This window comes from Primulina huaijiensis, chromosome 18, assembly GCF_012295235.1.
Source record: "Primulina huaijiensis isolate GDHJ02 chromosome 18, ASM1229523v2, whole genome shotgun sequence".
NCBI classification, from domain to species: domain Eukaryota; kingdom Viridiplantae; phylum Streptophyta; class Magnoliopsida; order Lamiales; family Gesneriaceae; genus Primulina; species Primulina huaijiensis.
This window is the reverse complement of record NC_133323.1, coordinates 5715884-5731832: the sequence shown is the minus strand read 5'-3', so window position 1 is coordinate 5731832 and position 15949 is coordinate 5715884. Positions and strand designations below refer to the sequence as shown.

At 32.5% G+C, this 15949-nt stretch overlaps 1 protein-coding gene across 1 annotated transcript; it reads right to left on the bottom strand.

Moving 5' to 3' along the window:
• Window positions 1-5424: 5424 nt before the first annotated feature.
• Window positions 5425-8165, bottom strand: LOC140965092 (indole-3-acetic acid-amido synthetase GH3.6-like). Its single transcript, XM_073425149.1, has 3 exons — window positions 7780-8165; window positions 6616-7547; window positions 5425-6140 (listed from the first exon to the last, which is right to left on the bottom strand). Exons 1-3 carry the CDS (start codon window positions 8031-8033, stop codon window positions 5563-5565), a joined length of 1764 nt encoding a protein of 587 aa, XP_073281250.1. The 5' UTR covers window positions 8034-8165; the 3' UTR covers window positions 5425-5562.
• Window positions 8166-15949: the final 7784 nt, after the last annotated feature.

The window sequence follows — 15949 nt, the reverse complement described above, 5'->3', positions numbered from 1 at the left end:
GACTAAGAAATAAGCATATTACTATGTGATAATTTCTATTTAGTCTTCCATTTTAATTTTTATCACATTTTCCCGATTTCGTTTCTCGTTTTTTCAAATATCTCGAGTTAGTCTTTTATTTTACATAAGTTTTTTCGATACGGTAAAATTGACAAAAAAAAAAAAAAAAAANATAATTTAATAGGTTAATTAATTTAATTGATTTAAAAGAATTAAATGATGAATTCAACATGTTTAATTTATTTTAAATATTTATATGTTCATTTTTATGATATTTAAATGGATTTCTTGAGTTTGAGTTTTTCAGGCGAATATTCGATGTTTGGCCGAGGATAGGAGACCGATGATGATTAAGGCAATAAAATTAAATGTTATATTTTATTTTAAGTTAAGAAATTATTTATTTTTAATTATTTATGAAATATAGCATTTTAAGGTCAAATTTAATTTATTGATTGAATCAAAATATTTTAAGCCTTTTATTAGCAATTTTAGAAAATTAGGAGTTAATTCTTTAACTTATGATTTATTATTTTATAAACTTTGTGGACTTAATTATTTATCCTAATTAGTAGTGTAGTCATTTAATTAAGTTGATTAAAAGTTTAAAAAAAAAGGAAGGAAGAAAACAAAAAAAAAATCACGCACATCTACAAACACACTCACTTACACTTTTACACACTAAATAACGTGTAAAGCTAGGGTTGTGCATCCCTTGAGAAGCAGCCTTTTGAGCTCTCATCCTAGCAAGATTTTGGTGAGTTTTTGTCAAGAAAAACGTCAAAGAATCGTCCTCCGTTCATCCTCCACGTATCCTCGCGCCGGTATTAGTTTATTCGAGCGTTTAGAAGCAAAAGCATGTATAAAATTTTCTTTTACGCATCGATCTCGTCATATTATGTATTTTGAGGTATATTATGAATGAAAATTCGTTCGTTATATGCAAAGTTCGATGGATTATAGTTTAAACGATTTCTGGAAAATTTTGTGTCACAAAATCCGTCATTATTTCGAATTCTGCAACTTATAGGTTGATTTTCTGGAAACGTGTTCAACATATGATTTGTAGCACTCTGTGTTATATTCGAGTCAATAGCAAATTCGTAATTTTTTTATAAGAACCGAGAGAGATATGATTTTTATCGTAAAACCGCACAAACTGCGAAATTTTTGTATCACAAAACTCGTCATCTTATGTTATTTCGAATTCTGCGACTTATAGGTTGGTTTCTAGAAGTGTGTTCAACCTATGATTAGTATCACTCTGTGTTCCCTTCGATTCGATAGCAAAATTCGTAATTTTCTGATAAGAAACGAGGGAGATATGATTTTTATCGTAAAAATGCACAAGTTGTGAAATTTCTGTGTCAGAAAACCTGTCATCCAATATTATTTCGAATTCTGCGACTTATAGGTTGGTTTTCTATAAACTTTTTCAACATATGATTTGTAGCACTCTGTGCTACCTTCGATTCGATAGCAAATTCGTAATTTTCTTATAAGAAATGAGAGAGATATGATTTTTATCGTAAAACCGTTCAAGCTGTGAAAATTTGTGCATATTCTTCGCGTTTTCTTAAGTTTTTGGTTGCAGGCTTCGTTGGGATCTCCTGGATCTTTGCTGTTGTGGTTGGGGCAGCATGTCTGGAGCGTTTCAACGAAGCCCACAACGTTGTAAGTATGATTGACGTGCAAAAAAATATTTTATTTTGGAGGTATGTGATTTGTCTTGTGGTCACCCGGTAAAGCATGAATGGGGATTTATGATTATGGGATTGAAAATCGGTAAAACATGACTGGAGACCTCTCCACCCGATAAAGTATGACCGAAGATTTATTTATGTGAGAGTGGACATCCGGTCGAAAGGCTGTGGTGATCACTGCCAGCCCAGTACTGTGGTTTAGTCTGATCAGGCGATTTATGTTACGAGTCACTTGTTTTGAACATATTTCTACGCACAATTAAGTATGATTATGTATGTTATGATGGAAGAACTTTTATGAAAATGTTTATGCAGTTATGACATGTTTATGTTTATGTATGTTCAGCTGTTATTTCGTACACTTTATTTTCAAATTCATGTGATTTTATTTAAGTATTATTTGCTATTCATGGCTTATGCGTGTTGAGTCTTTAGGTTAACTAGATTTGATCGATGCAAATTTTGATACTTTTGAGGAGACAGGAGGTGCTGACCAGTGAGCTTGCTCGGACTGTGTACAGTGCAAACCCGAGGACCGTTATTGTTATGAAAGGATTTTATGCACGTTAAACTTTTTACTCTGATTTTTATTTATCCAAAATTTTGTTGGCAAACAAGTATTTTCAAATGCTAGTTTTGGATAACGCTTTTACAGTAGTAATAAATGATATTTTTTTATGCCATGAAAATATTTTGTACTTAGATTATTTTCAAGAATTTAGTCGATCATTTTATTTAAATTCAAAGGGTTTGGGTTTACTATTTAAATAAGTAAAATTTTTATTTTCCGTAAATTTTAAAGTAGTATTAGTTATTTTATTACGGGATGTTACAATAACAATCATTTCATTCCATCAAAAACATTATTTTTCTCCTAAAATAAAAATATATCCTTTTATATCCTAAATCAAACAAATAATAACGGTCTGGGGAGATAAAAAAAACAAACAAACAAACAAACAAAAACAAAAACAAAACAAAAAAAAAAACCACACCAAATAAAATGTTTCATATTTGAATTAGACCTAATTCGTTCATGAATTATGAAATAATTAAAAAATATTAAATAATCCTAAATCAATTAAAGAGTAACTCGAGATACTTGGAGGAGAGACTAAATCGATAAAATTGAGGACTAAATAAGGAATTAATATTGAGTCATGTGCTTACTTTATGATAGATTGTAATTTCTTAATTTTGGTGATAACAAAGAGTGATTGATTATTAAAACATTTAGGCTCCGTTTGGTTTGAAGGATAGGATAATTAAAGGATTAGTAATTAGAGTGATTAAAAAATGAGATGTATGGATTAATAATATGGTCGGATAAATAACATGGTGTTTGGTATGATTTTAAAATGATGAATTGATTTTGTAAATTTTATTGTAATGACCAAAATGCCCCAAATGATAATTAAATATTTATACTTCAAATAATTGGATAGATAATTAAATATTTATAATTGTAATTTACATTTATTAAAATTAATTTAAATCATTAAAAAAATAAATTAAAATTTAATAAATATTTATTTTCATAAAAAATTAATTATCAAGATTACAAATTTATATAACTTTAATTTAAGATAGATTTGTATTACAATTTATTTCTTTAAAATGATTGAAAATAATAAAAATATATGAACTTAATTTTTAATAAAAATTTAAATATTATATTAATTATTAAATTTTCACTAATTTTAATTTTCATATTATATTGAAGAAAACAATCCAAGGGTATTATGGTCAATATACAATCTTATCATGATCACTATTCAAAAATTATTAATTATCACACCGTTTGAGGAGTGATATTTAATCACACAATTAACATGAATAGTGTGAGTTTTTAATTATAATCAAGGGCCTGTAGATTAATAAAAAACGAACCAAACGCAAGATAAAGGAATGATTATTAAATAATCATTCCCTTATCATGGCTACCAAACATAGCCTTAGCTGTCAATTAATGCATTTACATGTGTCAAGCCAGAGTTCAAGAAGCCTAGCCATTAGGCGGGGCGGGGCGGGCCAACCCGTCATTTTCGCGGGCCTCTAAATGGACAACTCAGCCCAACCCACCTTGGGCTGCGGGCTAGGCGGGCCGACCCGCTTATTTTTTTAAGAAAAAAAATACTAAACAATATCGCAATAAACATAGAAGAAAAATATATTTCAGTCAAATAATTTCATAAAATACTTAAAAATATTGAAATAAGAAATTAAGAAAGTATCAACATAATACATAAAAAATAAAGTGCTTAAACCAAACATGAAGATTGAGACATGGAAGAGAACAGAAAGTCGAGGAAAGAGACGGTTGTAAATTTTAGAAAATATTATGTGTTCAACAATATACATAATTATCAAACCTCCGCCGAGTCCACAAAATTTCACTACAACTCGTCAGACTTCAAACGAAACCGCTCTTGGGTTCACAAACAACTGTTAGACTTAAAAATTATTTTAAGATTCATGAATAAAATTTACAGAAATTTCTTCCCTTTAATATTCATGAATAAAATTTACAGAGATTCAGATTTTACCATAGTGAGTGATGGAGGCGAGACCAAGGAGAAAAATAAGAAAGAAATAAGATAAGAGAGTGATGGAGGCGCATGAGACTTATTTTAATGTTTATATAAAACTTAAAACTTCAAAATATAAAAATATATAAAATTCTATCCTAATTTGGCGGGCCAACTCGCCCCCGTTTGGACTCGACCCATCTTGGCCCGCAACTCAAATGGGCTCAGCCCATTTGGCCCGCCTCCAAACGGGCTGCTATTTTATCAACCCAACCCGCTCAATTTTTATAGCGGGGCGGGCCGGCCCGACGTACCTGACCCAATTTGACAAGTCTATATAGAGTTACATAAAAATAATTAAATAGTCTTATTTTTATTTCTTAATAAAGCATATAATCATATATCTAGTTATATTTTATAATTATATATAACATGAATTCCTACCAACCGTAATAAATATCCTCCAAACCCGTTGAAATTTTCCATGAATTTATCAATACATACCGAACATATTGAAAGACATAAGAATAAATTTTAAGTTAGATTGGCCCCTGTCCTAATTTTACTCGATTTTTTTTTATGAAAAAACCGGTCTATTTGATTTAACACAAAAAATCGATTTGTTCGATTTTGAAACAATTCAATTCGATGGCTTCGATTTCGACGATAAAAAATCTCAAGTGTTATAAGTGTGAGATTATACAATTGTGCCGCAATTATCCACAAGATAATGGATCCGATAGAAAATGAAACTTGGATTTAATTTAATCTCAAAAGCGAGCTAACAGACCCCCTTAGGTCAATGAATTAACAACTGGAACGTAAAGATATTAACGAGTTGCTCAGTTATTGGTAGTCCAACACATAACAGTGAATCTGAGCTCTGATACTATATTAAGATTGAGAGTTATCTCGAGAGGAGATGATTGTCCAAGTTCATATATTTAACTACGAGAGATTTTATCTAACCAATATACAACAACTAACATATCCAAACCAAGAGAGATTCAACAACTTAAACGTGAAAATATTAACGGGTGACTCAGTTATTGGTAGTTCAACACATAACGGTGAGTTTGAGCTCTGGTATTATGTTAAGATTGAGACTTGGTCCTAACTGAACCCAAAAGTTAACTCGAGAAGATAAGATTGTCCAAATTCATATATAACTATCAGATATTTTATCTATCCAATGTACAACAAATAACATATCCAAACCAAGAGAGAGATTCAATTTATCTTACAATGTTTACACGTTCCATGGGAAATGGCTTAGCACTCAAATGATCAACAATGGAATTCGTCTAGGTTTCTTTTGGAAAACGAAGTTCTCAATTCTTGTAGTTCCATTGAGGGGTCCATTGAGGGCACTTTGGACTGAAATAGCAAGACATAACCCTGGTGTTCAACAGCTCAATGATCGGCTCCGATTTCACACACCGAGGTGTTTTGTACTGATTATTCGAAGCCCCGAGGCTGATGGCATAGTCCATGATCTTGTCGAAGGTTCCAGCTTCCACGATTCTGATCTCAAGAGGACTAATTGTCTTGGAATTGCGGTGCTGTCGATACGTGCTGGCGAAGGACTCTTCGATGGTGAAGCAACAATCTTGAAAAACTGTTGGAGGAACCGGGTTAGATAATTCATTTTGGCTGAGCTCCCAGTACAGCACATAGTGGCCTGGAACTTGAGTGGTGTCAGCATAGCTTGTGTAGTCTGCGACACATATGTTGAACGGGATCAAATGACTTGCTGCTTTTTTCACTGCATTTTGGAGTTCAACCTCATCAGTCTTATCAGAATCAATGCTCAATAGAACGTTTTTTCGGCACACGAAATTAAATTGAGGGGCATTGTTCTTGAATCCAGCCACACGAAGCACATCTCCAACCCGGTACCTGTAAAGCCCTGCACAAAATTTGTAATATTACAAAAAAAGTATAACCCATTAGGGATGACAATTGCTCAAGTTTGGATAGGATTTCATATCTCCGTCTTCGTCCTCATTAATTATATATATTTATCCACATTTCGGAATATCACAAAAATAATATCAATTTTATACTAATGATTTTCTTACTTTCATACCACTAATATCATTCAACACAAACATATTAGAATCAAACATCATATCCGAAAAATTATATATATCTATTAATTCAATTGGGTATTCAAGTCGCCATACCCGAAAATCATCATACCCAATTCCTCATTTATTTAATCGGATAAAAAAATATTTCTCAATATCCTCGGCTATTCGAGTCGGGTATTTGGATTTACCATCTTGACTTTGGAGGAAATTGCTAAAACCCATTGATTTGTAACAAATATATATATATATATATACATAAATTGTTTTTAAAGATAGATGAAGCAAATTTACCAGCATAAGTGGTAACCACCACCTCATACTCATGTCCAAGTTTGACATTAACTAAATCAACCAATTCTTGTTGTTCCTCTCCATCAAGAGATTTCGGCACGGAAGTGGAATCAGTGACTTCATCGCGGCCGCCATTGTTTTCATTTACGGGCAAGAACTCAAAATAAGCCATGGTAGGGATGAAGGTGTAGGATACGTCACTAGGCTTGCTAAGAGGGTTAAGGTTGATGCCGAAATAACATTCCGAAGAACCATACAAAGTGGAGACTAGGGGTAAACCATTGCCATAGTAATCAATAGTAGGTACATATTGTGACATGGTGCCGGTCACAATAACGTCTATATACTTGGTATTTGGCCACAGTCTAGGGATGATCCCCTGCCAAGAATCCTTCCTACACTCCGATTCGATGAAATCTGCGAGCTCCGGATCGGGTCTGAGGATCCTCATCACTGCCTCCCTCACTAACGGATCGGTGATCGATGAATTAACACTTCCGGTTCTGATATCATTACAAAGAAGGGACCAGTGTTCTTCCAAGAACCGGATTGCACGAATGAAACCAGCGGCAAAAATTGCCCCGGCCCGCAGGACTTGTTTGTTCTGGCACAGACCACAAAGCATTTGAGAATACACGCTTTGGAAGTAGTCTTCGCAGAGAAAAGAGTCCCTTGGGCTGGTAAAGGGATTGTGCGGTCCGTCCTTGAGATCAGAGTTTCGTAATGAACTCGTTATGGCTTGGCGAGCCAGCAGCCCACTTGGGGTCTTGGATTCCGATGCTACAAACAAGAAATACATCGCTTTGCCTCTGTCTATGCCGGGAAAGCATTGGGTCATCACAGGCGTCGAAAGCTTCTTAAATGATTCCCTCCTCCGCAGCTCTTCCCCAGTCATAGGCACCAATTTTCTCTCACCGCCAGATGTCCCGGAACTGCATATTTTAGAAAATAGAAATACCCACTTTCATGTGGAAAAAGAAAAGGAGAAAAAAAAATCATCTCGAAGCAAACACAAAAGGGAAATCACCCACATATGAAACAACGTTATCAAATTTACACAGTACAAGAAATAAAAAAAAATGCAGCTTGAGATACTATATTGTTTTCAAAATTTAGAAGAAAAAAAAAAAAAAAAAAAAAAAAAAAAAGAAACAAAAGTCAAACCTTTTCAAGAACTCAGAGATAGGTTCGCAGCAAAGAATGGGAGACGAGTCGCCATTGGCGATGCGTTTGATATCAGGCTGAATGTCCTCGTAGGAGATAACGGGTACAACTTTCTTGAAAGCCTCTGTATCAGTATGTCCGTCGAGCCCATGTCTCTTCAAGTACTCTACGTTAGAATTTCTCAACAGGATTTCAGCAAGAACTCTTGTTTGAATCTCACCAGCGTTTTCGGTCAACTTCTCGATGAACTCCATCTTTCTCTCGTTGATTTCTGTGAACGGTGGTGCTTAGAGAGGACAAATATATGCAGAGAAAGAGGAGTCTTGCGTCTGTCAGTATGTTGAACGAGAGATACATCGACGCAGCAGGTGGAAGATTGGACTTCGGATAACGCTGGCGGTGATACATATATTATTTTAATTAATTACGAATATAACTCCTACGTTTGGTTGTATTTGTCATAGTCAACCATCAATTAAATTATTAATACAAAATTATAATTTTATTTATATTTATTAATTATTTAGTTTATCTTAAATTATTATTTATTCAATATTTTTCTATGTTCTAATAAAATATTTTAATAACCACAATGTCATATTCGGGTTTAGTATTTAGAAAATGATTAATGAACTGTTAAAATTATCTTCGAAATATTAATGATTGAAATGGTTTTTGAACCAAACGTAATAATTGTTAACTGTAAAAGTCTTTTTCTGGACCAAATGAAGTTGGACCACTTTAAAATATTTTTTAAAATGCAGAACTCTAGCTGATCTGAAGAATAATATAATCAAGTGACTTAAGTTTTTAACAACAAAACCGAAAAGTAGTAAAAGAGGAAAAATAAACAACACACGAGAATTTATGAAAATTCGAAAGCTTAATTGTTTTACGTCTCATCTTCTTTCACTTAGAAATAAATTCACTAAAAAAACTTTGATTTTATAACAATTTGTACAAATTCACTTCAATTTAGAACTTATCCATTGCTTAAGTTGAGCTCTTAGTACAACTCAAACAATTACAACGGATAATAAATAAGTGAATCCTCATATTCAACATATCAACCATTCTCGTAATTTAAACTTCAGAGAACGACTTGATAAGTTGTAAGAAACTCTAGTGATCCTTGATGTTTCGTAAAGATGTGAAAGCGATGGCTTGTGAGCAGTTTGAGAATTCGTCAAGTAAGAGTGCTCGAGATATTGATAGTGAATGACTATAAACTTGTTGCAAGTTCAATTCATTGTTTTCTATATATGTCACCTTTGAAAGAACGAGAGCACTAGCTCTTTTTTAGTTAAACTAAACTTCAACGTTCAACTTGGGATTTTTTGATACAAAATGATTTATCTTTGTCCTTTCTTGATTCATCCTACGGTGCATTAAAATCGACGCCTTGCCAAATATGAAAAATAATGCTTCTGAAAAAGTTGATACGAAGAGAGAAGACTGCAACAATCATCTGTCTTATTGGGAGACATTCTGATATTCTGATAACATTGTTTCATGTGCACGATTGGTTAAAAAGATATTCTGCTACTAACTAGATGATAGGTATGATTGGTTTGAACTTTATGAAGTCCAGCTCGAAGATCAATTGCACTAAATCTTGGAGAGACTTGTTGAGTTATAGGAATGTCAGGTTTGATACTCAAATAATTCATCTCGAAGAATCCGATCATATATTGTAATAGTTAGAGAATACGACTAGATGTAAAATCTGATTAGACACTCATATGATTTAGCTCAAAGAATCTTGTTCTAGGAACTAATGTGGCTAGCTCCTTTAACATTGGCTCAACACCTGTAAAAACAATAAATAACATATGGATCCTATAACAATTAGATAATATTTGTTATCACATAAGATATTACAATCTAATACGCAACATTATTTATTCATACAATCCTATCAAGCTAACTAAATGAAACCTTAATTGTATCAAGTAAAATAATAGATAAATTGATAGAAACACCAATCTAAAATTAAATACATATAACTTTTTTCTTTTCAAATTCTAAAAAATATAAAAATTTTAAAAGTAGAATAATTAGTATTTACTTCAAATATACAAATATCAATTAGTATCTCATAATCAATCTTGTTTCAAATTTCTAATATTGTCATAAAAATTGTTGTCTGTTGTGAAAAAGTAAAAATTTATGGTAAAAAGTAAAAATTTATGATAAAAAGTAAAAATTTCAAACTCTCAAAATTTACCAAACTACACACTTTATAATATTTTTCTCTCTACTCAATTGTGTTTTTCTTCACAAATGAGATATCTATTTATAGAAAATCTTTACAAATAATCCAAAAATAAATTCACCATTACCTACATCATCACACACTAATTTTCAATATTTACAACTCTTATATTCAACATTCAAATATTCAATACACATGTTTTAAATATTAATTTTCAACACTCCCCCTTGTGATGATAATCATAATGATTGTCTTCATTACGTGTTTTTATACTGCCTCGTTAAAAACCTTACTAGGAAAAACTCATTGGGATAAAAACTATAGTAAGGGAAAAAGAGTGCAGTCACGTAAACTCTCTCTCATGTTGTATGAACAATTCTTCACAAATTTCGTAGATTGCGCATCCCAATATTATATATATGCTTTCTGAATATTGTCGTAGGAAGTGCCTTTGTGAAGAGATCTGATGAGTTTTCACTTGATTGAATGTGACGAACATCAATATATTTATTCTTCTCAAGTTCCTTGGTGAATGCGAAGAACTTAGGAGGAATATGTTTAGTTCTGTCGCTTTTTATGTATCCTTCTTTCATTTGAGCAACACATGCAGCATTATCTTCATATAGTATCACAGGCTTCTCGTCAAATTATAATCCACATGAGATTTTGATATGTTGGGTCATTAATTTTAACCACACACATTCACGGCTTGCTTCATGTAGTGCAATAATCTCTGCATGATTTGATGAAGTTGTTACGAGTGTTTGTTTTTGTGAACGCCAAAAAATTGCAGTGCCTCCACGAGTAAATACATATCAAGTTTGGGAACGTGTCTTGTGTGGATCAGATAAATATCCAGCATCGACATAACCAATTATACTTGGATTAGCATCTTTTGAATACAAAATTCCCAAGTCTGTCGTTCCGCATAGATAACGGAATATATGTTTAATTCCGTTCCAGTGTCTCTTTGTTGGATATGTGCTAAATCTTGCCAATAAATTTACGGCAAAAGATACATCAGGCCTTGTACAATTTGTAAGATACATAAGGGCACCGATAACACTTAAATATGGTACTTCTGGACCAAGAATATCTTCATCATCTTCACATGGACGGAATGGATCTTTTTCTATGTTTAATGATCTAACAACCATTGGAGTACTTAAAGGATTTGATTTATCTATATTAAAACGTTTAAGGATCTTTTCTGTATAATTTGTCTGGTGAACAAATATTCTACATTCTTTTTGTTCTATTTGTAAACCCAGACAATACTTGGTTTTCCAAGATCCTTCATTTCAAATTCTTCCTTCAATTATGAAACAACTTCTTGAATTCCCTTATTCGTTCCAATGATGTTTAAATCATCAACATATACAACAATAATTACGCATCCGGATGTTGTTTTCTTAATGAAAACACAAGGGTATATTGATTTATTTACATATCCCTTTTTCATTAAGTGATCACTTAGCCGATTATACCACATTCGTTATTTGAGCAAGTCTAATTTTTTTGATTGTATAATCGGGAAATTGATTTCTCAATTTTATTATTTGAACAAGTGATCTTGCAAATGCAACATATCGAGTTGACAATAAACATACATGTGACCATCTGCTGGAGGCATCAATCAATACCATAAAGTATCTGAATGGTCCACATGGTGGATGGATTGGTCCACAAATATCACCCTGAATACGTTCAAGAAACATTGGTGATTCAATTTGGATTTTGGCTGGTGATGGTCTTATAATAAGTTTTTCAAGAGAACATGCTTTACATTGAAACTTATTATTCTGAAAGATCTTCTGGTCTTTCAACGGATGACCATGTGTATTTTCTATAATTCTTCGCATCATTGTTGAACCAGGATGTCCTAATTGATCATGCCAATTAGTTAATATTGAAGAATTATCAACTATCATGTTTGATTCAATGGGACTTATATGTGTATAATGCAATCCAGTAAGGAGCATTGGTAGTTTTTCAATCACATATTTCTTTCCTGATTTATATGTGGTAAGACACATATATTTCTCATTCCCTTCATTCATTGTTTGAGTATCATACCCATGGGAATATATATCATTAAAACTCAACAAATTTCTTTTCGATTGTGGTGAATATAAAGCATCATTGATCAAAAATTTTGTACCATTAGGTAACAAAAATTGTGCTTTACCACATCCTTTAATCAAGTCTACAGGACCTGATATTGTATTCACCATTGTTTTTGTTGGTTTTAGTTCCAAGAAATATCTTTTATCTCGGAGAATAGTGTGCGTTGTACCACTATCGGGTATGCAAACTTCAGCTTGGTTCATAGCATTTTCCATATTTGAACTTCAAAAAAAATATGCAATGAAATAAAATTACTGACAATACATTTATAAAAAAAATACAATACAATACATATTTAAAAATATAACACACTATAAAACATTATCATACGAGTACATGGAAAAATAAAACATTTTACATATTTATTCTACCAGCAAATTGATCATTGTCTGATAAATCAATCAGAAAATCTCCAGCATCAAAATGAGTTGAATCACTCAAAGGTTCACTGTGTTCAGCGAACTTGGTCTCCTTTTCTTTCCCCTTTATTGATTCTTTATAAAGTTTGCAAAGTTGCTCAGGGGCTCGACAAATACGGGACCAATGTCCTGGAGTACCACATCTAAAACAAGAACTTTCAAATCTTTTTGAGTGATTCTCATTAACACTCATATTCTCATGATGCTTTTTCGGTGGATGATTTGGGACGCTCTTTTGAGATGAGTTATAGAAATAAATATCTCGATTATTTTCAAAACCACGGCCGCGTCCACGACCACGACCACTTCTACGTCCACGTCCACACCCACGTCCACGACCACGACCTCGATTTTGTCCTCGACCAAAATCTTTCCTATAACTTTGATTTTGGTTTCCAGGTTTAAATTCATTTTTGCTTACGACATTTACTTCATGAAATACCGTTGAACCAGTAGGTCGTGTGTGAGACCCCGAGACTAAAATAGCTTTGATGGCATTTTGGTAAATAAGTTGAAAAATATTCAATTTATTTCGATGACATTTTCGTAAATAAGTTGAAAAATAATGAATTAATTTTAAGGGTAAAATGGTAATTAGTGTCATATCTTTTCCATATGAAGTCCAAATGATTTGAAATTTGGATATAACGTAGAAAACTCAAAGATAAGGAAGTTTCATGTTTTGAGTTTTTGAAAATGTGATCATTTGACTGGTCCAAAGAGATATACCGACGTTAAAATGTTAAATATTATATATTATATTATATTATTATTAATATAATATAATATAATATTAAAAAAATTAAAAAAATATATAAATAAATTTGAACAGACTCACGTATGCTACAGAGCGAGAGACGAGAGGTGAGAGAATATGGTTTTGAGGTTTTCTTTTCGATCTTGTGATTTATCGGTTTATCCAATCGACGAACCGACTCCAATTCTGAGATCGTTGGCACGAGGTCTTCGATTTGAGGTATAAATTTTATATTTTTGGTGATGTTTGAAATTTGTCGATTTTTGGAATAAATCCGAGAAATTGTTAAATCATGAAGAAATTGAAAATTGTTGAATAGTGTATGATTTTAACGAAGTAGAGAAGATTAAAGTGATGTTATTTCGAATTATTCCTAATTTATTATAATTAGGAAATTTTAATCGTTGAATTGAGATTGAAGAATTATTTGTCAGTTATTATTAATTCTGATAAATATATGCGGTAGAATAACCGACAAGAAACTAAGTTTTGAAGTCGGAATTGAATTATGCTATAATTTGAATTTGATATGAATTTTAAAGTTTCAAAAGATATTTGAAACTTCTATTGTTGATATTGAATGAAATTATTGATTGAAAAGAATGTGTTATTGATGTAGATAGAGTTTCTATACTAAAATCTTAAAGCTACATCGACTGGAACGAAGAATTGAAGTATGTTGCGACCGGGTAACATACGACAGATATCTGTATTATATGATATATGTTTGACTGATTGGATTGAGATACATGTCTATATGTCTTATTTGTTGAGTTGATGTGGCATACATGACATGCACGTTGAGCTATGATCCTTGGATACCCTGATATGATTTGATTTGATCCTGGGGTTTGTGAACACGATGCTATGTTTGGTATTACATGACCCTTAAAGCATAGACATTAGTGGCCCCGATGATTTGATTGAGATTTGGGATTTGATGGCGCTTTGTCGACGCTATCATACGATTATCCCTGATTGAGGCCGGTGTGCCAACTCGAGCATTGATTTGATAGCGATTCGATTGACTCTGACATGTGCTCAGTGGATGGGCATTTGACCTGATACCTCCACGACATACATGCATTGCATATCATATATCATTGTTTAGATATCTGTGGTATATATTGTGGTTGCTTCAGACTGAGCTTTGCTCACCCCAGATGGGGCTGTTGTTGTCTTTGTATGTGGACAATGACAGGTACTCCAGGATATCAGGAGACCGGAGATGGTACTTCTGGAGGGAGNGGGGCCCCACATCGTGCCTGATGATTTCTCATTAACAACTCATTATTCTTTTCCGCCACGAGAAGACAGGCGATTAGTTCAGAATATCTCGAAAATCCACGCACTCTATATTGTTGTTGTAGAGTTATATTCGATGCGTGAAAAGTGGAAAATATTTTTTCAAGCATTTCCAATTCAGTAATCTCGTGCCCACAAAATTTCAGTTGCGAGATTATTCGATACATCTCCGAGTTGTAATCACTGACTTTCTTAAAATCTTGGAATCTCAACGTATTTCATTCATCCCGGATGGTCGGAAGTATAACTTCCCTTATATGTTCGAATCTTTCTTTTAATCTCTTCCACAAAGCCATGTGATCTTTTTCAATCAGATATTCACATTTTAATCCCTCGTCGAGATGTCGACGCAAAAATATCATGGCTCTTGCCTTTTCTTGTGATGTGCATGTGCCATTTTCTTTTATGGTCTCATTTAGATCTAATGACTCAAGATGCATTTCTACATCGAGAGTCCATGGCATATAATTTTTCCCCGTAATATCAAGAACAATGAATTCGAGTTTTGCTAAGTTTGACATGGTGGTACTAAAAAATTACGATGCATTTTATTAGTTAATGAATATTGCAATACAAAGTAATGGATAAAAAATAAGTACAAGAATTCTTAAAAATAAAGTAAACACACGAGGAGGATATTCTCCGATAAATACAAGGCTCGTGAGTATGATAACCAAAATAATTAAAAATAACCTTGAGAAAGTCATCTTCTTTTTTTTCCAAAAATTTGATGAAGAATAATTGTTTAGAGAAGAAGAAAAAGTTGGAGTGATTGAATGTTTTCGTGAGATCATATTTATAGGGCAAAAACTAGCCGTTTTGTTACCGTTTATGACCGTTGGTGTACAAAAAAATAAATGTATGTATTTGTATAATTTTATGGTAATAATATGGTGTATATAATATTAGTAATGTTTTAAATAATTATGTATATCATATCACAATATTATAATGAGGTGTCATAAGATATTTTGTTTAAAAACCTTATACACTTGTATACTTGTCGTATCCCTTACCGGGAGTGTGGGATGTCGTCTTAACATCCTCCCAGGATTTATAACAAGATTTTGAAAAATTTATTTTATTATAACATTATATTATATATTAAGTATATACACAATAAAAAAATAAACAGTAAAATAAATATTATTACTTTTGTTACCTTTTTCTTCTGTTTTGGAGCTTGGAAAAATATGGAGGACTTTTAGAGCTTCGTGCTGATAACGTGTTGTGAAAAAGTAAAAATTTACGGTAAAAAGTAAAAATCTCAAACTCTCAAAATTATCACACTACACACTTTATAATATTTTTCTCTCAACTCAATTGTGATTTTCTTCACAAATGAGA